The following is a 25,047-nucleotide window of genomic DNA, read 5'->3' as shown; positions in this document are numbered from 1 at the left end:
TTGGTCCACAACACTAGAATAATTATTCTGCTCCCTCCCGCCCCTACAGCTTCACCATCTGAAAAGATTACAGTCAAAACAATGGCATACAGAAATAAAAGTCAAGAGTTGACATAGTAACTCGGGGATTTGGGTATCAACTGTCTGAGAAATCAGAACACCAAAGCTTCACAATGTGCCCAACATCGAGTTGTGCCAAGGGGGGAGGAAGGAAGAAGCTTTACGTTTAAGCCTTCAGAGCATCGCTCCATCACTACGTCAATTCACAGCCACCACAGCGTGCCGATGGACATCTTTCTGTGCCAAAAGAAACAAGTGCTTTGTCCTCTTGATATCAAAGGTAGCCACCTATAGTTACGGAACCATGCACAAGACCTTAACTCTGACCAGCAGGGAAACTTAGGACAACTGAGTGCAGATCTTGCCAATTTCTACCAGTTCAAACTGTGCTTTAAGTCTCATTGCAAAGCCTCAGTTAGAAAAAGGATCACCTCAGGGTATCCAACAAGAAGAAGAGTTTTAATTTATTTATTTATTTTTAAATATACCATAGGACTATGCAGTTCAATCGTCAATCATCTTGGAAAGTTCAAGGAGGAGGTCATCCTCATCCTTCCCTGGGTCCAAGTCGAGTTCGGCTTCCAGTATGCCGTCTGAGATTTCCCAAAGTAGCATCTCAAAATCCTCGTCTACAGATAAGGGCACGTTGCCTGTGGAACTCAGCCAGCATGTCCTTGCTTCTTCTAGCTGCGAAGAAGCTGAAGTCGAGCTTGAGAACTCCATCGGCTCCACAGATTCTGCCTGGCTTCCAAGATGTGTTTCAGGTCTTAGGAGAGCAAGGAAGAGAACAATCAGTATATGCCATTTCTTAACGGGAGATCCCTTTTCTGCATACCGGCTCTTAAAACCGTAGCCAACCCCTCCTGCACTTCAATCTTACCCAGGGATTGTTATTCAATTAACCCAGGGCTACATTTAGAGCCCAATATATTAGCAGGTGCATTTTTCAGTTTGGGGGTTTATCTGTGAAGCCAGAGCACCTGGAGTCTAGCAAAGATGGTTCAATTTTTGTAGCAAGAGGCACTTTGTCACCTTTATTAATTTTCCTGTAAAAATGTTAAGAAGTCTCCATCTGCAAATATCTGTTTACTAAGTTAGTCATTTTTCCCATGGCACACTCAGCAGAGTTTGCTCCCCACTACAGGAAGCTGATCTGCATCCATCACTTCCCTCTGCTCTCCCTGCAGTCTTGTCACCTTGTATGTTTGTTCAGGTGGCATTCTTGAGGACCAAAAGACAGAGGACACTACTCATCATTTATCACCTCACAAAGAAGTAGAAGAACTTCACCTCATCCTCATTTAGGTATTCAGACAGACCAAGAAGTCACTGGAAAGCTGTACTGACTTGCAGCATTTAAAGAAAGTAAATCTAATTAAGCACTCCTGCTAGCTGCTAGAAAGTGATTTCACGTGACTTGTTCCTCTGATGGATTTGGGCTTTAATTATCTCAGAACCCTCATTTTTCCCCACATGTGACAGAATTTATGTTTCACTGGGTATATACACCAATTAAGAAAAAGAACAAGTTGTGGTCATCACCTGTTTTGGGGATTTTCTTCAAGTCTGGTGGCTGGGACATGCTCCAGCATGGCTGGAACAGCCTAGAAAGCAGCAAAACAGTATTTATGATACATGGGTAAAAGATTCCTTAATAGCTTCTTCCTCCATGCTGCTTCTCCTCTGGCATTGCGGAGCCTTAGCCAAAATACAAAACCAAGGTGCTCCTGAAGAAAGTTAATATTCACTTGGAGGTTACTAATGACCTTGTATCTTTTAAGAACACTGCGTTAATGGACAAAATCCTTCACACCAGAGAAATCACAGAATCACAGAGGACTAAGTAAATAGTGCCATTAATCTAATAAATATGGAAGGGTACTACAAGAATTCTGTAGGCAGCTACTGGATTTAAAAGGAAACAGAAGGCCTATAGAACATTTGAGTTTTCCATCTTTTCTCCTAGAGGAGGGTATAAATTTTACAAGGGATCCATTTCTGCATTAGCCCCTGTCCTTACCATAGCTGCTTTTTTGGCTGAAGGTCCCATTGTGTCAGCATCTGTTGTGGTTTAACCCGGCTGGCAGCTAAACACCACACAGCCGTTCGCTCACCCTCCCCCCTCCCTCTCTGGGATGGGGGAGATAAACGGGAAAGTGAAGCCAGTGAGTTGAGATAAAGACAGTTTATTAAGACAGGAATATAATAATAACAATAATAATAATAATAGTGATAATGATAATAGTATTAATAATAATAATGTATAAGAAAACAAGTGATGCACAATGCAATTGCTCACCACCCACTGACCGATGCCCAGCCTATCCCCGAGCAGCCGGCCCCCCACCCCGGCCAGCCACCCCTATATATTGTTTAGCATGACGTCAGATGGTATGGAATACCCCTTTGGCCGGTTTGGGTCAGCTGTCCTGGGTCTGTCCCCTCCCAGCTCCTGCTGCACCCCCAGCCTGCTCGCTGGCAGGACAGAGCGAGAAGCCGAAAAGTCCTTGGCCTGGTGTAAACACTGCTCTGCAACAATTAAAACATCAGCATGTTATCAGCGCTCTTCTCATCCTAATCCAAAACATAGCACCCTACCAGCTACTATGAGGAAAAATTAACTCTGTCCTAACTGGAACCAGGACAGCATCAAAGGCAGTCCGTGGTTTCACAGCTGCTACAGCAGAGGGAAAACTCCCAGGTGCCTTACGTTTTAGTGCCTTCTTCTTGGGGGAAGCGACTTTCTCATCCCAAGGCTTCACAAACACGTTAAAGTTGGCTAGAGTAAAAGGAAGAGAGAACTGATACAGTCTTGCTCTGCCTCATGAAAAATCCACGTTCTCTTACTCATTTCCACAGCCCTTCTACATAGTTAACTGTATTTGGCCAGCAGAATTACACTGCCATTGCCTGGATTCTCAGCAATATTTTCCACATAGTAAACTCTGTCTACCAACAATCCATACAAAGGAACAAAGAAACTGAATAGCTACAGTAAATCATAATCCAGGACAAGGGAAACTCAGACACAGAGCGATCCTAAGTGCAAGCAATACTCTAAGACATTGTATGAAGTCTAGTAAGATTCATAAATATTGACAGCTTTTGTATTTAAAGTCTTGCTCCCTCTAGGAAAGGAAAAAGCAGCAATTATAGTAAGACAAGAGAGTCTATGCAATTGTTGTACCAGCTTCCTCTCCCCTGCAATGATGTCCCACCAAATTTATTAAGTTGTTCTACAAAGTCCAAATTTGTAGAATCATATTCTAGTCTCCCATTCCTGACCTAACATCTGGCTGGCAGGAGAAGAAATGAACTAAGAAAAAGAAAATACACACTTCGCTTTGTAGCATTAAGTGGTGAAAGGCACCCAGCCAGAGTTACAACATGGGAATTGTCATCTTCTGCCTGTATTTCAGAAGACAACCTAAGTAACTCTAACCTTCAACACTTACTTTTAGCTTCCTGTTCCTGAAATTGAGCTGCCTCTTTCCCTAGTGGTACAGTAGCAAAGAAGCCAGCAGTAGATGGGATGGCAGCTGCCTCCTTCCGAAGCTTCTCTTGTTCTCTCAGTTGCCACTTCTCCCACAGTCTCTCATCGATGCTTTTCACTTGAAATTTAGTACGAGTTGCACTCTGCTGAGTGGGCTAGAAGGAAAGAAAAGTAGTGCATGAATAGGACAAAAAAATCTGTGGAGATTTCATTAAGAAAATCTGATCAGCGATCCCTCCAAAATGGTCTCGATGTGGAACAGCATATTAATGTCGTTCAGGTTACTGTCATTTTTTTCCATAAAATTTTGCCTGTAACAAGACCCATCCTTTACTATGGAAACAGTTTCACGTATCTGCAATTTCCAATATGGCAAGCTGCTTTAAACAGCTAGGGTGTTTTGCTGTACATCTATTACATACTTTTTAAGCAGCAGAAAGTCATACAAGTTCCCCTATACAGTATCCACTGACAGATTGATTTCCTTGAACACAAAACTCTGGCCTTCTCTATTAAATCACTTCCCTCAGGATTTTTACAATATCCTTCATGTCTGACAGATTAAGTCGGTAAGAACAAAAAATTCCCTCCACATTAACTGTGTAGATTTCAACTGGTGCTAATGGGGTTTCTTATTCGTCGTGGCATAAATAGACTGATTCAAAGTTTGAGGATTACAATGTTGTCTGGAAATGCTATTGGCGATATGATTTAGACTGCACTGCAGCTCCTACCAGACGCTGAAAGGTAAGAACACACTCAAGAGGGTGGCACACGGTGAGTAACAAAACTTGTCAGAATTTATCAGAAATTATATGAATGTATGCGTGTCTTCAAAAAGGACTCACCTGTACATCAGGTACAGAGTAAAGTTTAGGAGAAAGCCAGTTCAATTCCACTGTCTTCTTTTCTTCTTTTTCAGGTACTTTAAAACAAGCCCCCCAAAAAGTTTTGTCAACGGCAGAAATAAAGAAAGCTGAGTACTTCTTTTCTTCGTGTGTTTATTTCCTTGTGTCCCATGAGACAGAGAGAAAGGCTATAATGTGCAATCCATGCAGCCTTTAAGCCCTCCTTATCTCCCTCACACAATCTCATTTTACAAAGTTGATATAATCTTAACAACGAGGCCTTTGATCCTCTGTCATTTTTGACAGAAACTGGCCCCCCACATTAGGATGTTGATGCACGCTTTACAAACACATACACGTGTCAAGTTAAGCAACACATGCCAAAGAGGAAGGTGAACTTGAACTCAACACAGGGAGGACTCCATACCATGAACAGATGGCAGAAAAAAACAGAACACTAAAATTAGATTGAAAAGCCCCTCAGTGAGTTAAATTCCTAGCGGGAAATACAGAATACCATCACGTAATTAATGAAAACAGACATGGTTGCATATTCCGGCCCTTCCTTGCCTTTGAACTTTGTAGCCTTAAACTCTTTTATTCTCTGCATTGAAGGAAAAAGCAAAGCAGATCCTGAGCAAACAGAACTTGCTCAATATGGGAAACACCTCACCGGGGCAGGTATTAAAGCATCTTATTACCTGATAGCTTTGTGTTCCATAACGATTTCTGCCCTGCTGGGGCAGGTCTGGGTTGTGCTGGGGGAGCTGGCACATTTCCTCCACTCTGCTGCATCCGCAGAGCTTTCTCGCGCTTTATTTCTTCCAAGGTTTTAACACGCACTTCTCCTTCTGGCTTGACTTTACCTGACGGCTCCTTCGACTGCACTTTGCTGGGCCCGGACAGAGTGAGCACACTCTGCTTCTTGGGCTCACCCTGAATTTTTATCTTGGGATGGAATTCTCCTGCTTTTTTCTTCTCTTCTACCAAGCGATTATTCTTTTTTTCAGCCAAGGCTTCAGAGAAAGTTTTGATGCGACCTGCAGGAGTGGGTCTTGCCCCGGCGCTGGGATCTTCGGTTTTACCATGCCATTCAGCCTGGGCTTTGGCTTGAGTTTCTCGTCTCCGAAGAGCTCTCTCACGACGGATTTCCTCCAGTGTTTTCACATGGATCTCTCCCTTTGGCTTAGCAGCCTTCCCTGTCATCATCAAGAAATGAGAAACACCAACATTTAAAGAGAGTCCAACAATATTTTAAGTCTCCAAAATTTGTCACAGTACTAAGGAAAACTAATCCTGAGCGTTCCCAATAACGCATCTTAGGACAATATCCTAACATTCTCCTCCTCCTCTGAGCCACTTGTTGTCTTTTGAAGACCAGCCCTATCCAGAGAGAGTTGCTACACAGAAATGCTACTTTACTTGATTACTTTTTCAGACTGCATTTCAAACTCCTGTTCCTGGCAGTGGTTCTATTCTAATTGTATATGATGGTTCACAGAAGCAGCTTAAAACCTTGACAAGGCACAAGCGGAAAATAAACACACACCTAGAGCCAGATTTCTGGTAGTGGCTGTCAGAAGAGCTTCAGCACTCAAGCAAGAGGAATCAGTTCTTTGTTTTCATTTCGATTAATTTTTAGGGCTGTATGAAAACGGTCTGAGTTCACGGAAAGGAAGAAGGAGAAAATATATTTAATAGCCAGTTGTTACCTTTCGCAGTACTAGTCTGTTGAAAAGGTAATCCTAGGCTCTCCTTCACAGACTTGGGAACTTGAACTGCAAAACAGAAAAAGACCAAATTAGGGAGGCTGCATAAACGTTAACTTTGTGTTCACATTTGAAAACAAGACAGGAAAGGTAACTTTGAACCCCAGTGGTTAAGACCTCAGCCAACATGCAAAAAGAAACATCACAGGAAAAGGGAAAACAGAAAGCCTAAATACAAAACCCGTGAATCAAATCCAGATGCCTGTTTAGTAGCTGTACCTCTCTTTGGTGCTTTGTCAGCATTTCCCGAAACCTCCACCTTCTTCCCCAGCCTTTCAGCAAGGCTGCGCTTCACTGGAAGGGTGCTTACATCAGCCTCAGACAGAGAAAACAAGGAATATTTTAAGAACATTTCTTTGCAGGAAGATTTGAGAACAGTCAACCACAAGCTTCTATTTCTCAAGCATATTTTCATAAACTTGCCTTTCAGCTGCTAAATGGTTTTTTTGCCATTTCTGCAGTCAACACAGATCTCCACTGCAATGCATTTTCCTCTCATATGTCAAAAATATTCTTTAATGCAGTCATATATAGAAGGCAGCACCTAAATAACGATTCATAAAAAGTTCTTACCCACGGAGCCTTTCCGTTTTCCTTGTTTCTCAGCAAGATCTAGTCGAATCACAGGTGGGGATGGGGATTTGGGGCGGGGTGGGGGGAGCGGGGAGGGTCCGGGGATCCCCCTCGCTGAGTTTTCGGCTCCCACCCGTTGCTCGGGGCAGGTTTGTGGGGAATGGAGAGCTGTGCGGCGTGCTGGTGGGTACAAGGAGCTGCTGCGCAGCCCGGCATTTCCCCCTCATGTTAACGGGAGTGGGATCGTGCAGCCGGGCGTGCAGGAGTGTTCCCTCGTGACTGGAAACGTGTTCTTCAGCAAACGTGTAGTATTCACCCAATCATATAACACTCTAAAATGTCAGACTGTTAATTGAAACTGCCCCTGAGAGTTGCTCCTTGGAGTGTTTGAGAGCTCTAGCGGCTATGGTTACCGGGTATTTCTGATCACACGAGGGAGAACAAAACTGCTCGCGGTGTTTGTGTTCCAATTTACTCTCCTCCTTCATTCTGCAGAGGTCGAGGATCCAGGTGTGGCTTTACGAGCAAGTGAACATGCGGATAGAAGGCTGCATCATCGTGAGTATCAGCACGACCCCGCGCTATGTCGTTAGTTTGTTTTCTTTCATTCACAATCCTATTTTTTCTTGTCAAGAAAAACTAGCACAAGGGAAAAAAAAAATCGTACTTCTCTAACAATTAGTCTTCATTGTCCAGCCTGGGTCAGCAAAGCTGATGATGGTTTGTGTTGTTGCTGAACTAATTGCCATTGTTGCTGATTTCTAGGGCTTTGACGAGTACATGAATTTGGTGCTGGACGACGCAGAGGAGATTCACTCCAAGACAAAATCAAGGAAACAGCTGGGTGTGTCGTGTGTCTGTGCAACCCGAGTGACGCGCGGTCTGAAACCTGCCCGGGTGAGCCTTCTAGGTAGCAGCACTGAGAGGTACCAAACGTGTGACGAGCCTTGATGTTGAAGTTCAGTGAGCAATTCCTGGCTACATCTCTGTCCCTGATGATTTTTGAGCTGCTGATTTTGCTGAATGAAGGAGAATCTGTCCCTGCCTGAGACCAGTTCTCGTCTTTGAAACGTGTAATACCAGACGGTCTGCACTGGCTGGAGGAGTCTGGTCACAGCTCCTTTCAGCTGCATCTAAAGCCGGTGGCCCTGGGCGATTCTCACACTTGCTGTGATCTCTGAGTCAAAGCAGGGAGCCACGGTAGCGGCAGTGTGTATTTACCACCTGCAGGTGGACAGAAGCAACGATGTGCGCCCAGTGCTGGGGTTTTCAGCAGGGAGAGCGTGCTGCTGGAACGGGGACGGTGGCTGACGTGGGACTTGTGAGTGTGGGGCAGCTGGCAGGAACAGGACTCTGCGTGGTGGGCAAAACCCTGCTCAACCACACGAAATACTTTCTGAAAACACGAGATTATTCTCAGATTCTGGGCTCTCTCTAATCCCCTCTTTCCCTTCTCTGTACTGCAGGCCGGATCATGTTAAAAGGGGACAACATCACTCTTCTACAGAGCGTTTCTAACTAGAATTTGCCATCCTTAGAACAAAGGTGGCTGCCGTGCTGCGGAGTGACCGAGTGCCAGGGGAATGCGGCCCGCTGGTAGATAGGAAGTTATTTGTAACTGGGGTTGCATGCTGAGGTCAAAAGCCCTTCCTTTGTGGGAGCGGGTTTTTTGTAGCTTGAAACAATACGTGATGTATTTCACAAATAAACATTTTTCACATTAACTGTAAATGTAAAAGACAAATCTGCTTGTTTTCAGTCTCTTCCTTCTGTGAATGGAGAAGGAGGAGAAATACAGAAGTGTGGGCTTTTCTTTTTTCTGTGGATCTGATAAGTTTCGATAACGCTATGTGCTTTCTTGACCATTACATCTGCGTTATGTGGCCAGGGTGGACTCGTTCAGGGCACGGAAGCCCCACACAGTCCTTGAGCTAGCAGGGTGCTAAGGAGGGTGTTGGAGATTTTGCATACAATTGCAGCCTTTGTTGCTGCAGTGACAGGTTCCTCAGATTCTTTCTAAACAGGGTTTAACTTCTTGAGAATCTTTTTGGGAGTGTTTATTGTGGATCAATCAGTAAAAGTATCTTAGTGGGCCCGTGAGGGATTTGGGGCTGTGGTGCAGTAACCCAGCGTTTACAAGTGTTACTGATATGCATGCTTGTCAAATAACATCTCCAGATCAGAGTGAGAGCGGGCAACTGGTTTGGATTAAATCTGTCACTTCTTGCTCCTTTGGACAGAGCCTGTAGATTAAACCCTTTTGCTGTTCAATAAGCTGGGGTATCATATGTATCGGCTGGGTTTTTATCATTTGATTTATTTTTTTTATCCGTTTGGAGATCTGTCTGTTCTATTTAAGTTTCCCCAAGAGAGCTGAGTTGCTTGATGCATCGACCAAAGATAAGTTCCCCAGCTGACTTGGGACAACCAGTCCCCTCGTTTTTCTGATCACAAAAAAAAAAATAAAATAAAAAAAGAAAAAATTGACTGTAACTGTAACTCAGAAACTAAGATTACCTGAATGGAGAGAAATGAATTTTGATGCACAGGCTGTGCTAGAAATCTGTTAATCAGCATTCAGTTTTTCAAAACTTCAATTTGTGTATCACCATCATGAAAATTAATAAATTCAAGGTGGGAGATCCTTTCCTGAAAGGGAAGGACAGAAATACGAGTCTTGCTGTGGGGCCTACCCAGCGCAGTTCTGCCATTCCGAGAAGTAATATGTCAGGAGTGTCACAGCAGACATTCCCAGTAAGAACCCTTTGAGGGGCAGCATGACACACTTGATTGGCTAAAGCAGCTTCAGCTGTACAGCCTGCTGCCAGGATCGGTAATTCTAAGTTGTGTTCAAGTTGCTGAGTTCCTTTCAGCATGTAGTAAAGATGATGTAATGTGCGATGTCATTTGGGAACAGGAGGCATTACGTGTCACCAGCAGTGGGCACGCAGGGAACAAAATAGTATCTTACGAGGTCCTCCATGTTATAAGTGAGACCATACAAATTTCTTGGTCTATCAGAAATATTTTATTAATTAAGTAAGCAGGCACAAGCAAAACAGCGCTGGGCGGCTGGGGAGTCTCCGCTCCACCACAGCACACAACTTTCCCTTTTCAGTGTCGCCGTTTTATAGCATCCAAGTTTCGGCTTGTCAGGACTTGTTGGACCTTCTGAAGCTGCGCAGTTCGTTGTTGGGGGTCGTTGTTTTTCTTTCAATGATCATGCGTTGTGCTCGTGTTCAAGGGGGAGGGTAGTGAAGCGGGAAACAGTATTTCACAGAGTCTTTGTTTTACCAAGGATGTTTATCCAACACCCCCTCCCCACTATCTACTTGCTTAGTCTTCCCCCTTAACAAGGTCGTAAATTGCAAAACCTTATCTTCTCAGCAGATCCTCTGAATTCCTTTTAAAGACAATGAACAAACACCCGCTAATTTATCACAATCCCTCCTTTTTCTTTTTCTAACATATATTGTTCATTGATGAATTTTTGAAGCACTTGTTTGCTCAATATTAAAGTTTCTGCGTCATCCTCCTCCTGTTCAAGAGATTCATATTTCGCACGCACAAGCATAAGGTGAGCTGCCTCTAATCGGTTTTTTTACAATCGCGATTATTCGATTGAATATACATGGTACAAAAGTTAGTGTTAATATGAGCAGCAACAAAGGTCCTGCTATAGTTGATAGCAGTGTAGTGAGCCAAAGTGAGTAATTAAACCAGGATTCATACCAATTCTGGTGGGCTTCATTTTCTATTTTTCGTTTTTCTAGCCCTTCTCTCAATTTAGTCATTGTATCCCTTACTACTCCAGTATGATCTGCATATACGCAACACTCCTCTCGTAGGGCTGCACACAATCCTCCTTGTTGTAGAAAAATCAGATCTAATCCCCTACGATTTTGTCGTACAGATTTCTCTAAAGCTGATATGGATTGCTCGATACGGGCCAAATCCTCATCTACAGCAATGCGTAGAGAGGTAAATTCTTGGCTTTGTTTTACCAGAGAGGTAATTTCAGTTCCGGCTCCTGCAGCCCCCAGAATCATCAGAGTGGCTAAAGTGACAGCCGTAATAGGCTCTCTCTTCCTTAAGTGTTTTTTTTTTGCCATAGCATGTTGGATGTACATATACTCCTCAGAATGGTAAAGAATCCTAGGTATAATTACTACCTGTACACAAAAATCATGAAACGAGTTGAACAATTTTAAAGATAAGCATGGAGTTACCCCCAGAGACGAACATACCCATCTGGTGTTATCTGCTGGTATTAACCATTTTTCTTTGTCTAATTGTGTAACATTTTCTGTAATATTGCATAGATGGAACTTCTCACCAGGGACCGTGCCTACGCACCTGCCATTCCCAGTTACTTCCGTTAACGTTATTCCTACGTCCCTTCCCCAATTGCATTGTGGGGGATCGGTTTCGTTTGAACGGGTGGTTTCTCCCAGATCCCCAATGGCGTCGTAATATGAGGGCCTTATATCAAGACATAACCAGCAAGGTCTAGGCACGTCTGGATTTGGTTGATTCAACAACTGATAACTAGCATTCATGATTCTCCATATGTTATTCCCGGTCACCCCTTCATTTCTAATCCCATACTCTGGGTTTACTGATTTATTAGCAACCTCCAGTGGTTTAGGGCTATTAGGAGTTAGCATTCTAAAAGCTTGTGTAGGCTGAATCCTCAAAACACTCCCCGACAGTTTCTGATTTGGTCCCACCCGTTGGGGACTCTTAGTCTCTTCCTTCTTTATATAGATGATGCCTTCCCTATCAGTCCCCCAGCAGTAGTTATCTGCTGAACAACATGGTGATCTTCCCATCTAATCAGGCTCCATTTAAAAGGTTTGTGAGGGTGCGCAGACCCAGGAACAGTGTAAACAATCGTACCCATTACTATGTATCGCAAAAAAAAATGGCTAGGGCCCATTTTCCAGAGTTCTTTACCTGGCCACGTAATTCCCCACCGTTTCACTCTCTGCCTCGCTTGTCAGTTCGGTTGCAGCGAACTACAAGGTGCAAGTTCTTCTTGGCAGCAGCAGTGTTCTTCAGGGGAGTTTCTCAGGTAACCGCGACCTTTTTCTGATCAAACAGGGTCCCCTTTCCTCCTTTTTTTTTTTACGATACATAGACAGTTAGACCATACTTATCGAGTTCGTTTCAACGTGAGCTTTAAGTCATCAGGGCCTGCGACCGCTTCCCATTTGCTTTTCTGGATCGGTCCTTTCACGCGACTGGCATGCGTTCACCCCTTCTCAGCCGACCGGATAGCCGTCTCTGTGATAAGTAAAACAACATAGGGGCCTCCCCACCGTGGTGTTAAAGACGTTTCTTTCCATGTCTTAATTAGAACCCTATCTCCAGGTTGTATCCTATGGATTGCTATATCTAGCCACCAAGCCTTTCGCTTGCAACTCCCTCCGTTGGTTCATAAGCTGTATTAAATAAGGTTTTAATTGGATATCCTGTACCTGGGGGTGATCAGATGGCATCTCTAAATCATAAGGCATACCATACAGCCTTTCAAAAGGTGAGATTCCGACATCGGCTCGGGACTATGTCCGGATATTCAATAGTGCAAGCGGTAAACATTTCACCCAGGAGGTTTTAGTCTCTATCATAAGCTTTGTTAGTTGCTTTTAATTTCACCATTCATTTGTTCTACCTTTCCCGAACTCTGAGGATGCCAGGAAGTGTGATATTCCCATTTAATTCCCAGAGCCTTCATCGTGTCTCGGGATACCTTTGACACAAAGTGTGGGCCTCGATCAGAGTCAATTGCTTCTATTACCCCGTATCTGGGTATGATGCTTTCTAATAATATCTTTACCACGGTTTGAGCTGTGGCCCTTGCCGTAGGGAATGCTTCAACAAAGTTTGTGAGGTGGTCTACAATAACTAATAAGTATCTATATTGCCCCGTTTTTGGAAGTTCAGTAAAATCTAATTGAATCTTTGCAAAAGGTCGATGTGCTAATTCTCGTCCTCCTCCCGGGACCCTTTTTCTCATGTGTTGAGCATTTACCCTCCGACAAGTTATGCAATCATTTACGATCCTCTTTGCTATATTATAAATCCCTATACACATATAATATGTGGCAAATTGATCCACCAACGCCTGAGTACCCTAGTGCGTCTGTTCATGAAATCTCCGTAGCACCCTCATAGCTACTGATTTTGGTAACACTTCCGTCCATCAGGCAGTACCCATTTCCCTTTATCGGTTTTTTTTTTTTTTTTTTTTTTTTTTTTTGAACCCCCATTTGTGTCATCTTGTCTTCTTCTGTATTAGTGAAACAGAGTAAGGGGAGGGGAATGGGTCCATTCGACCACAGGGAGTTAGTCGGCCCGCACTTGTAGCAGTTTTTATAAGGCGGGCTTTCTTCCTCTGAACAATTGCATTCAATCCCATCAACTCCCCATTCACTCCAGCAATCATAACATGGAAATTCCTTTAAGCCTTTCCCACAGTATTAAGTATTATATTAAGCATTATTATATATTATTATATTATTAATTATTATATTAATTATTATATATTAAGTATAAGTATTAAGTATTTCCCACAGTCTGGGCAATCTTCCCTCGTTCTTATAATTCTTATACTCATTAATGCTGCCCTTTTTGCCTCCTGATCTGCTAGATTATTACCCCTAACCTGAGGGGTGAGGCCTTTTTGATGCCCTTTTATATGTACTACAGCAATTTCTTTGGGCTCTCTGATAGCTTGTAAAACCTGGGTAATCAATTCCTGATGTATTAAACCCTTTCCTTGTGAATTGATGAGCCCCCTTTCTTTCCATATTTTACCAAATGTATGTACTACCCCATAAGCATATTTTGAATCTGTATATATTGTACCGCTTTTATTTTTCAACAATTTTAGGGCCTGCAATATGGCATATAGCTCGCAAGCTTGGGCAGACCAGCTAGGGCTCAAAGGTCCAGATTCCACTATCTCAAATGTTTTCTCGTTTACTAACGCGTATCCTGATTTTTGCTTTCCCTCGACTACTCTCGAGGAACCATCCACATATATCTGTTCACCAATGGGTAATTCCACTTCCTCTAGATCAGGTCTCAATTTCGTTTGCTCTTCTATATTTCGGAGGCAATCATGTCCTAAGGACTCATTTGGTTCCCCATAAAGAAATTGAGCAGGGTTCTGTAGGGAGGTTGTTCCTAAGGTTAATTTTGGAGAGGAAATCAAAATTCCTTCATATTTTAATAATCTGGCGTCAGTGATCCATTTCTCTGCCTTCTGTTGCAGTACCCCGCATATATTGTGTAGAGATATTACTTTGATTTCCCCCCCAAAAGTGATCTTCTGTGCTTCTTCCACTAACAAGGCAGCAGCTACCACTACCTGCAAACAGTTTGGCCAACCCCGGCTAACCGGATCCAATAATTTAGACAAATAGGCCACAGGTTTGTTTGTTTTTTGTTTTTTTTTTTTTACTCCCTGCCCATTCTTGGGCCAGCACTCCGTATGCTGTGCCTTCTGCGCTGTTCACAAAAAAAAAAACAAAACAGCCTCCTTAAATCTGGTAAGCTTAACACTGGGGAGGGCGTACTAGTTCCTCCTTTAACTTCTTCAGTCGTTCCTCATCTTCTTTTGTCCATTTGAGTAATCCATCCTTATTCAACTTGTTATATAAAAATTTAACCTTTCCACTATAATCTTCTATCCATTGTCTACAGTATCCGGTCAACCCTAACAGTTGCCGTACCTGCTTTTTAGTTCGCAGGGATGCTAAAGCCAATATTCCACTGATTCTGCCTGGGTCTAACTTCTTAGTCCCCTTACTTAACTGGTGACCCAGGTACTTTATCTCTTGCTCCACAATTTGTAATTTTGCCCCTCCTTTTTCTTTTAAAGGGTACAGAGGGTACAGATTAACTCGATTCTCTGAGCCAATCCAAAGGCTTGCATATTCGCTCTCCTCTAAACAAAAAGGTTCCTTTGCACTTACATAAATGTTTAAGGCTTGGCAAACCCAGTCTTCAAACGACCCGAATATGGGCCAATAATTTGCCTACCTCCCCAAACTTCAACACAATAATGAATCATTTTTACTTTATCCTTTCCCCGCCTAAAAGGGGAATCACTCCAATTCTTAATCATTAACCCCAGTGGACTATCTGGGGGAATAGGGGGCAACCTAGCACTAGGCATTACCCCACCCATGGGACCAGAAGGCTTACTCTTCTTCTGTCCCATCTTCCGGAGTGCCTTCACACACACACAGAGCCGCTTCCCCCTGGTCGTGGCCCAGTCCCTCGCGGGATGTGGGAACCGCACTACTGAGGGGTCCGCACTCACTTCGTCCGCAATTGGACGTCTCACACAGACGCACTCCGGGATCACCAACCCCAACCGAACGGATCACCGGCCTATACTTACCCACCCCGTGGGTCTTCGTTCGGTCTTCGTGCACAAAGATTGCTTGGGGTTACAGGTTTTATTTGCTTGTGCCTAATTTTGGGTTCGTCGGTGAAGGGCTCGAGCGGGATTTCCCGTTCCCGGGGCCGCCGAAATCGGCGGGGCGCCTCCCCTAGAGGGATTCCCAGTCAATCCGCCTTCATCCGAGTCACGGCACCAAATTTGTTATAAGTGAGACCATACAAATTTCTTGGTCTATCAGAAATATTTTATTAATTAAGTAAGCAGGCACAAGCAAAACAGCGCTGGGCGGCTGGGGAGTCTCCGCTCCACCACAGCACACAACTTTCCCTTTTCAGTGTCGCCGTTTTATAGCATCCAAGTTTCGGCTTGTCAGGACTTGTTGGACCTTCTGAAGCTGCGCAGTTCGTTGTTGGGGGTCGTTGTTTTTCTTTCAATGATCATGCGTTGTGCTCGTGTTCAAGGGGGAGGGTAGTGAAGCGGGAAACAGTATTTCACAGAGTCTTTGTTTTACCAAGGATGTTTATCCAACACCCCCTCCCCACTATCTACTTGCTTAGTCTTCCCCCTTAACAAGGTCGTAAATTGCAAAACCTTATCTTCTCAGCAGATCCTCTGAATTCCTTTTAAAGACAATGAACAAACACCCGCTAATTTATCACACTCCACATCTGCCTGTCATTTTGTCCTTGGTTTGCCAGCTGGAGCTTTCAGGAGGTGAGGAAGGAGGCTGTCCCAGTGAGTAGTTCAGGTGTTGCAGGGTATTTGTGATGCAGTGCTTGTAAAATTTACCTGCCCGCATCTCCTGTTACAGGCAACCCCCCCTGGGCCCTGTGAGACAGGGAGCTGCTGCCCGGATTTAGGCCCAAGGTGCCCTGTCAGGCCCAGGGCTGCCCTTCCCCTCGCCCTGCCCTTCCCTCCCGCTCCTCAACCCTTCCTCAGGCCTTTTGGGCCGTCTGGCCGTCCGTCTGGCCGTCTGTCCATCCATCCGGCCGTCTGGCCGTCCATCTGGCCCTCTGTCCCTCCGTCCCACCGCCCTGCCCCGTCCCTGCCGTCTCCCAAGGGAAGCAAAGAGTCCCTGGGCTGCCTTCAGGGGGGAGGTTCTGCTGAGGAGAATAAAGCTTCCCCCTTAACGGGTGCCTTGCGAGTTATTTTGAGTTCCAACCTTCTGCCTTCCTTTCGTAGCAGTGCCTCTGAGGGGTGCGCTGTAAGGTAGCCGTCATCTGGCGCGCTGCTCCTCCATTTCCCAAAGGAACTGCCTTCAGGATCTGACTAACTCTGGATGCACCCAGCTGTCACCTTAATTTCTCCGTTAGTTTGCTGAAAACAACCTGCTTGGGTGACCTTGGTGTTTGCTTCTTAAAACTTGGATCGAGGAGGTCTCTGTTTCCTTATGCTGATGTTCATGATGAAAGTGCAGAAGGGATGCTTACTGTTGCCCGGGTCAGTCCTGTTGCCAGGATCGGAATGTTTAGCCTACTGGCGCTCTGGTGCTCTTAGGCTGCACTCGGAGTGTGAGCTCTGGGCCTTATTTCGAAAAGACTGCGTTATTTGAGTGTACAAACCCGAGATATTCTGCAGATAGGTGATTCTCAAACCACGTCAGAACCACCGCTGTGGTGTGTGCTGGAGTCGGACGCGTGTTTTTCTGATCAGGCGGAGCAGGTGAATTGAATTTGTTGCTGGATGGCGAGGTGTTCTGGGGGAAGAGCTAGTCTAAGGAAAACTTCCTCTTACTGCCTCTCCCCATCTCAAATGGCCACTGCCTGGGGAAATCAGTTCTTTATGAGATTAACTACAACGTTACAGTGAGGATGAGGAATCATCATTACTCCCGTAGTTATTTGCTGCAGCGTTGATTTCAGAGATTTAAAAAAAAAAAAAAAAAAGGAAAAAGAAAGGAAGTATGTATTCTTTCACATACTCTCTTTTCCCTGAGAGTAAATGTTGTAGCTTCAGCAGTACCCTTCCTCTGGAAACGATTCCCAGTGCCTGCTCAGACACTGGGGAGGAAAATGACAGAGAGAACAATGGAGGAGAGCCACCCGATATAAAGAAAGGAAAAAAGGGGTTATGGATTAAGGGAAAGCCACTACATAAAAAATTGGTGCTATCTAAAAATTGGTTAAGGGTTTGGGACCTGCAGGTGCGGCCTACACCTGCGTGTGTTGCAGTCGTGCCTGTTGCCATTGTGCAAAATGGAGAGAGCTTCTTTGTCGAATGCAGCATGTTAAAGCATGTGCCATTGCCTGGAAGAAAAGCACGGCCTTCCCTCGTGTGGGACTTCTTCCCTGTTGGTCTGTGGTTTACCTGAAGGTTTACCATAACCTGCATATGTTTCAAAAACAAACAAACAAACACACAAAAAACAACACCAACATTAAAGAGTGGCAAGGCAGATCCTCATCTGGGGACTCTGACTCATCGGTGACATCACCAAGCAAAGCACTGTGAGCGCTTCGGGTCGGGGCTGCTGCGGCGAGCCTCGCAGCCGGGAGGGAGAGCGGGTATGGTTCGCCTCTGGTGGGTCTGTGTCAGCCCTCTGCCCTGGTGGCTTCGCTAGCAGTGAGAGTTTGACTGCTGTGTTCCCAGCTTTCGCTTCTGCACCGACCGTGTGGCAGAGCCCGCAAACTGCTTCCTCAGCTGGAAGAGGAAGAGGAGTGACCTCAACTGTGCCGAGGTAAAGCAGAACTGTTGAAAAGATTTGTCAAAGATGCGGGTTGTACCAGCGCAGCCGCTGCAGCTGCAGCAGGTCCCGGAGCATTGGAGAAGATAGAGAGGGGTTTCTTCGTGACAAGAATGCTGTGAAAGTGTTTTCACGCCAGAAATTAAGACAAGCGCCTCTGTTGTTTGGATATCCTCTATTGACCTGGCACACTGGCATTACAGCATACCTGGCACACTCTTTGTCTTGTGCCTTGGCACTTCCACATCGCAGCAGTGCTAGCAGACCGTGCATCCTGGATGCCAGGCCAGGATTTAAATCCGATGGTGCTGCTGGTAACATGAAGTTCAGGAAGCACTTCTGGGTTTTTCTGCTCTTCCATGTGAATTTTTGCCCTGTGAAGGTGGTGTACTGAGCTCTTTTCTTACCAACAAATAGGTTTAAAAGCAGTTACAGCAAGGATGAGCTGTGTTAGCAGGAGGCTGTTCTGTGCTTCGACCATGGGAAGATGAATGGTTTACCTATGCACCGTTAAATTTAATTTGACACCTAGCACACAACACTTTCAGCCTGTGGGGTGCTTTTACAAGCAGGTAAATCAGCGGAGACTGTTTTGCAGCCAGGGTGATGCTGGGTGATTAAAAAGCATGGTCAGAACAAGGAGTTTATGCTGTTCTTTCTTGCTTGTCATCCAACTGTCCGCTTACACTGTTCTAAAAAAAAAAAAAAAAAAAAAAAAAAAAAAACAAAACGGGGTAAGCATCTTTAATATCTTTATTATAAATGGAAGGCAAAAAACAGGCCAGCAACAGAGACTGTCCAAGAGAAATACTTTGTGCTTTATAAACAAACAATAAAGTACCCTTAGGTAGGTGTGGTAATACTTCTCTAATGCATTTTTTAGGAGTGCAAAAATATTTTGTTCCCTTCTTGCTCTTCTCTCCAGGACAAAGGCAGAATAGCCAACTGGAAAGTTAGACCAGGGAGGTCAGTTTGTTCCATACTGAGAAAGACAAGCCTGTAAAACAAACTAGACAGATTTTCTTTGTACTATTTATCTTTCTTCAGCAAAGGCAAAGTTTATGACACTTGTTGGCATGTATTTCCAGACCCCCAGCTACCATGACTGTAGTGCATCTGAAATTCTTTTGTACAAAAACAGTGCAAAATCTCGTAACGCAAAAACTTTACCAGCACCCTGGAGAAAAAAGAAATCTAAAAATCTTGCCAACTTCTATTACAGACCTGCTGAGTGCACCAGAGTTACTCATTTTTATTCAGGCTTTCAGGGGCTAGTTCAGTTGGTTTCTGTTCAGCACTTGAATTGCCATGTTAGCAGATGTCAGTTTAAAAAAAAAAAAAAAGCTTTTGAGATCTTTTTTAAAATGAGACTGCTTTTTATGGCATTTAGGGCTGTGAGGTATTCTTGGTTTTTGCTTTCTTCCCATTCCTTAGACCAGATCCATTCATGTCCTGAACAGCGTTCTGGGTCTGTTCAGGAAAATGGAAGGCAACAAGCAAAATGATGAGCTCCTTGGGCATTCAAAAGAGCTAAATCTGGAAAATATTTCAAGTCAAACTTCCATGCTAAGGAGCACCAGTAATTTTTAGAAGTAGATGCAGAGGAACCTGCATGGCACTAAGTGTGTTTCTGAAGGTGCTAAAGGTCAGAAGTGACGATTCCTATCAATACTAAAGAAGAGAAGGAACCCTTGCACTTAACTACTGTTTTTATTCCCTTTGTCAACAGTCAAAACCAATAACTAATATGAGAACCCAACTTTTCCTCTCTTTAGTTTAGATTTGGGAAAATTCCCTGCCAAAAAAATATTTCCTGGAAAATTCACTAGTGTTTGTGTGAGTAAAAGGTTCCAACCTTTTATTATTAATTTGTAAGAACTATTTCATCCGCTTTTGTCCAGAAGAGTCAGAAATAATTTGCACAGAAATGTGCAGCATTTTAATGAAAGGATTCGGAATCACTCTGATTTGAACTTTATCTGGTCTGGTTGCAGGTTTTATGACATTTAGTGTCTTAAAAAGAAATAAATCAAAATATCAGACTTCACATCAGAAAAAAAAAGCTGCTTGTGGCTAAAAAAAATCTGTTGCAGCTCTGGTCATTGAAAAATCATTGGCTGTTAAACTGGACCTAAGTCATCTTTTCTAACCTTTCATGATCTTGCAGCAATGGATGATGACGGATATATGGATTAGGGAAGAGCACGTGATGGCAAACCTGTGGTAGTTGCTACAACGCAGAAAGAAAACAAATTGCTTCCAAAAAATCAAACTAATTCAAAATCCTTGGTATCATGCAGCCATGCCACTGGCAAAGTGAGCATTGCCCTGCCTCTCAAAGCTTGCTGTATCCTTGATCTGCTGTCTTCCTGCTGTTAATTGATTGCAACTCTACGTGTCTGATCAGGGCTACGAGTTGTTCTCGATATGGATATCATACAACATATACTGTGCACGCTTGTGTGTATAGATATGTTTATCCTGTATGCATGTACATATGTATGCATATTTTTGTGCTGGCCCCCAGATCACTCATGTTATAAAGCATTGGCCTCAAAGGCATACTCATCAAAATATTTTGTAGATCCTCCATTTTTGTCTAGTTCCCTCAAAATGAGAGAGTTTTTACGCGCTCTCTGCATCAAAAAGGCAAAAATTCTGATTTCCACTGTCGCTCTCGCTAACTTTTTATCACTCACTCCTCGTGTGTGTCTAAACACATATGTGTGTATGCATATGCACATTTGTGTATTTATATGCAATGGTGTGTTTTTTGCTGTACAGATAATAAAGACGGGGAAAAGTTTTTGTGTTTTCTTAATAGGTGAAGAAATGTTGAAGACCAGAGATTGGAACGTACTGAATTTTAAATTAAAAAAAAAAAAAAGTTAAATTGTCCGGCTGTGGAAGATGGATCCTCATTTTTGCAGCCACTTTGAATCACGAGTTCATCTCTAAATGCGCTGTGGTTTTTTTGTTTTTGTTTTGTTTTGTTGGTTTTTTTTTGGTTTTTATTTTTTGAAGAGCTAACTAACCCTATCTGTCTCCGGTCTGAGAGAGTATTCAAATGGGCTTGCTTCCTCCATTAGTTATAAGCTGTTTAAAAGCACATCCGATGTTTGAAGTGTGGATGAGAGGTTCCCTTGGCAAAGTGAGGAGGAAAATTCTTCCTACCCCTTTATTATTAATTCACGGATTCAGTGTTGGTTCGGCCTCCAGGAGAAGTTAACTGGAAGTCTTCGAAGATCGATAACTTTGCTGAGGTTGTCCAGGTAGGTGAACTCGAAGACCCACAGTGACTGGAACATGCCATTTAATGCATCATACTGCGTTCTGTAGAAGTTACTCGTAGCCATAGTTGATCATTGCCTTGCATGTATGATCAGGTGGTTTTTTAAGAAGTGACTCCATTTTCAGGCTTCCAGATGTGCTCCAAGTCATATTATTGAGGATGTGGAAGAGAACACTTGCTGACAAAGCTCCTGGCAGCTTTACAGAACTTTAATTTAATATCGTGTTAGTTCACGTAACAGCTGATTTCAAGGCATTGCTCACCTCAAGAGACTAATTTGATGAACAGAAGAAAGCTGGAAAAATGCTTGTTACTCATTATTTTTCACTTGTTGGTACTTTCTTTAGGGTTACTTTTAAAAAGAAGATTTCACTGATCACAAGCCAGTAGAAGACTTTCAGCCCAAGCAAAGGTGAAGACAGCTCTCTCCAAGAGCAGAGGAAGTCCCTGTGGAGAGAACCCGAGCTTGTTATCAGAACTTTTCGGCATGTCTAAACAAGGAGACGATTGCTACTTGTATTTCTATTCTACCTGTACCAAGGTATGGCTGGGTTTCTTTTGCTTTGCTTTTCTTTTTTTTTTTTTTTCCATTTTTTTTCAGGCAGGGGTAGAGTAGGAGGAGGAGGCACACTGGTCTTTGGTTAACGTGATAACCAGATAGATTCTGAATTCAATTGTAGCAACCTGAGGCAGTAGCATGGACGTTTTTGGGGCTGTACTATATTTTTCCTTGTTGGTTTCCTTTTGGTTACAGGGAGACAACTGTTCCTTCCGCCACTGCGAAGCTGCTCTGGGGAACGAGACGGTCTGCAAGCTGTGGCAGGAGGGTCGTTGTTTCAGGAATGTCTGCCGATTCAGACACATGGAAATTGATGTGAGTGCCTAAAGATGTGTTCTCAAAATAAATCAACAAAAGCATTTTTCAGTGCTCTAGGTGTGCTGATTGTGCTTTTGCAGGATAGATTCATTTGCTTTGGAATTACACTGGTTTCTGTTACCAGGGGAGGGGGTGGGAGGAAGGAGAGGGAAATAAAATCAGTGCCTTAGGTATGTCTTAGCAAGATTTTCTTTTATTAGATGCCGACAGTACTTTTTCAACAGATGCAGAGTAACCGCTAAATAGACTGCTAGAACCTGCTGGAGCAGGGGGGTAATAAACAGGCTGTACTAGCCTCCTGAGAGCAGGCCTGATAATGATCTATCAGGTCTCTTGTGTCCCGGAGTCCTTCAGATAATGCTGTTCTAGCTGCCTGGGCTAGGAAGCAGTGGGGAAAGTTAAAGGTGCAGAAGAACGAAGTCTCCAAGAAGTAGTTCTAGATAGAGTTAACCTAGGCAATTTAAGACGTTCTTTTTCCCTCTGAATAATCCTAGTATAATCCTAGGTGTATTAGTTTAACCCACCCTAAACTGATGTCTGAGAGCGCCTGTCTTCTCAAACTGAATGATGACAAAGCTAAACGTGCACAGTGGTTACAGCTTCTGCAAACTTTGTGAATATGCCCGGAAATACTATACTTAAGTGATAAACTGACCTTTGGAGTGATGTTTCAGCACTGTATTGTGACAGCCCTATCGCGGTCATGATCCGGAACTGTACATCTCTTTGCAAACCTTAGGTGTATGTTATCACGAGCTTGTCTTTCTTTCTGTCTTCAGAAAGGGCCCGGGGGCCTGGAGGGCGTCGGTGCCTGGGGTCTGCCGCAGGGCCCAGGAGTTTGGCTGGCATCAGAACCCGGGGTCCGCCACGGTCTTTGGGGACCCGGCAGGAGTCGGCGCCTGGGGTCCACCACGGGCTCCAGAGACCCGGCGGGAGTCAGCGCTCGGAGTCTGCCACAGGGCTCAGGGGCCCGGCGGGAGTCGTTGCTCGGGGTCCGCCGCGGGCTCTGGAGGCTCGGCAGGAGTCAGCACCTGGGATCCACAGCTGGGCCCGGGGGCCCAGCAGGAGTCAGTGCACGCGGTCCACTGTGGGCTCCAGGGACCCGGCGGGAGTCTGTGATCCAATCTGCTGCGGGGCCCGGGGCTTCTGTCTGGAGTAGGCGCCTGGGGTCTGCCACAGGGCTCCAGGGGCCCGTTGGGAGTCGGACCCCAGCATCCGCCGCAGGGCCCGGGGGCTCGGCAGGAGTCAGTGCCCAGGGTCCACCGCGGGCTCCGGGGACCTGGCAGGAGTCTGTGACCCGGGTCTGCTGTGGGGCCTGGGGCTTATTTCTGGAGTTGGCACCTGGGGTCTGCCACGGGGCCAGGGGCTTCCATCAGGAGTCGGTGCCCGGGATCCACTGCGGGTCCCAGGGGGCCAGCGGGAGTCGACACCCAGGGTTCTCAATGGGGCCCGGGGGCCCTGAGTGTGTCATCGCCCGGGATCCGTCGCTGGGTCTAGGGCCCCAGCAGGATTCGTTGCCCGGGGTCCGCTGCGGTGCCCAGGGGCCTGGCGGGAGTCGGCACTCAGGGTCCGCCATGGGGCCAGAGGGCCCAGTGGCAGTTGCCACCTGTGGTCCGCCGCGGGCTCCCAGGTACAGCGGGAGTCAGCATCAGGGGTCTTCCGTGGGAGCCGGGGGCCTGGTGGGAGTCGGCGCCCGGGGTCCTTCTTAGGGGCCGGGGGCCCAGTGGGAGTCAGCGCCCGGGTTCTGTTGCGGGCTCCGGGGTCCCGGTGGGAGTCTGCGCCTGGGGTCCGCCGCGGGGCCCGGGTGCGTAGTGGGAGTTGGTGCCCGGGGTCCACTGCAGGCTCCGGGGGCCTGGCGGGTGTCGGCGCCCAGGGTCTGCCACAGGGCCCGGGGTCCCAGCGGGAGTCATCGTCCAGGGTCCGCCGTGGGCTCTGGGGGCCTGGCGGGAGTCGGCGCCTGTGGTCTGCTGCGGGCTCCCATATGCGGAGGGTGTCAGCACCCAGCGTCCACCGTGGGGCCCGGGGGCCTGGAGGGAGTCCGTGCCCAGGGTCCGCCGCAGGGCCCGGGGGTTTGGCTGGCGTCAGCACCTGGGGTCCGCCATGGGCTCCGGGGGCCCGGCGGGAGTCTGTGACCCAGGTCTGCCATGGGGCCAGGGGCTTCTGTCAGGAGTCAGAGCCCGGGGTCCGCGGCAGGGCCCGGGGGGCTGGCGGGAGTCGGCGCCCGGGGTCCGCCGCCATGCCCGGGGACCCGGCAGGCATCGGCACCCATGGTCCACAACGGGGCCCAGGGGCCCGGAGTGTGTCATCGCCCTGGTCTGCAGCGAGGCCCAGGGGCCCTGAAGGATTTGTCGCCCGGGGTCTGCTGTGGTGCCTGAGGGCCTGGCGGGAGTCGGCACCCGGGGTCTGCCGCAGGGCCCGGGGGCCTGGCGGGAGTTGGCGTCCGTGGTCCGCTGCGGGGCTCAGGGACCCGGCAGGTGTCAGCCCCCGTGGTCCACTGCAGGGCCTGGGGTCTCGGCAGCAGTCAGCGCCCGTGGTCCGGCATGGGGCCAGGGGGCCCAGTGGGAGTTGCCACCTGTGGTCCACCGTGGCCTCCTGGGTACAGTGGGAGTCGGTGCCCAGGGTTCGCCACGGGCTCCGAGGTCCCGGCGGGAGTCGGCGCCTGGGGTCTGCTATGGCACCTGGGGTCCCTGCGGGTGTCGGCGCCTGGCGTCCGCCATGGGGCCCGGGGGCGCGGCGGTAGTCGGCGCTCGGGGTCTGCCGCAGGGCCCAGGGGCCTGGCAGGTGTCAGCGCCGGGGGTTCGCCACGGGCTCCAGGGGCCCTGTGCAAATCAGCGCCTGAGGTCCGCTGCGGGGTCTGGGGGCCCAGCGGGAGTCGCCGCCCGGTGAGGATTGGACTATAGGATTTAAAGTACCAATTACACAGCACAAACAGGAGTACTGAATCTGCTTGTCAAAATTTACATTCGTAAGACTGTGATAAAAAGTTTTGAAAAACCAAAAAAGGAATGATTTACTGTAAATCATTTTTTCCTGTAG

The 25,047-nt window shown here is 46.2% G+C and overlaps 2 protein-coding genes and 1 long non-coding RNA gene across 4 annotated transcripts; 1 reads left to right on the top strand and 2 right to left on the bottom strand.

The window, feature by feature from the left end:
- Positions 1-500: 500 nt before the first annotated feature.
- On the bottom strand, positions 501-6,717 carry LOC308187336 (zinc finger CCCH domain-containing protein 11A-like). 2 transcript variants are annotated; one of them, XM_080609496.1, is made up of 6 exons: positions 5,103-6,717; positions 4,402-4,478; positions 3,516-3,708; positions 2,360-2,839; positions 1,603-1,664; positions 501-826 (listed from the first exon to the last, which is right to left on the bottom strand). In XM_080609496.1, exons 1-4 carry the CDS (start codon positions 5,608-5,610, stop codon positions 2,655-2,657), a joined length of 963 nt encoding a protein of 320 aa, XP_080465622.1. In that variant the 5' UTR covers positions 5,611-6,717; the 3' UTR covers positions 501-826; positions 1,603-1,664; positions 2,360-2,654. The 2 variants fall into 2 exon arrangements, 1 of the variants encoding a protein (XP_080465622.1); XR_013944614.1 differs by lacking the exons at positions 1,603-1,664; positions 2,360-2,839; positions 3,516-3,708; positions 4,402-4,478; positions 5,103-6,717 and adding an exon at positions 941-1,525.
- An 86-nt stretch (positions 6,718-6,803) lies between these two features.
- LOC308187340 (small nuclear ribonucleoprotein E-like) lies at positions 6,804-8,284 on the top strand (the record flags this gene model as incomplete). The annotated part of the gene is made up of 4 exons (XM_080609500.1): positions 6,804-6,821; positions 7,179-7,301; positions 7,509-7,587; positions 8,210-8,284. 4 exons carry the CDS (start codon positions 6,804-6,806, stop codon positions 8,263-8,265), a joined length of 276 nt encoding a protein of 91 aa, XP_080465626.1. The 3' UTR covers positions 8,266-8,284.
- A 1,470-nt stretch (positions 8,285-9,754) lies between these two features.
- Positions 9,755-15,834, bottom strand: LOC308187334. Its single transcript, XR_013944613.1, has 2 exons — positions 15,157-15,834; positions 9,755-10,146 (listed from the first exon to the last, which is right to left on the bottom strand). It is a non-coding gene; the product is annotated as an uncharacterized lncRNA (long non-coding RNA).
- Between the last annotated feature and the right edge of the window lie 9,213 nt (positions 15,835-25,047).

This window comes from Anser brachyrhynchus, assembly GCF_964034855.1.
Source record: "Anser brachyrhynchus genome assembly, contig: SCAFFOLD_175, whole genome shotgun sequence".
NCBI lineage: Eukaryota > Metazoa > Chordata > Aves > Anseriformes > Anatidae > Anser > Anser brachyrhynchus.
This window is presented reverse-complemented; position numbering and strand designations above follow the sequence as displayed.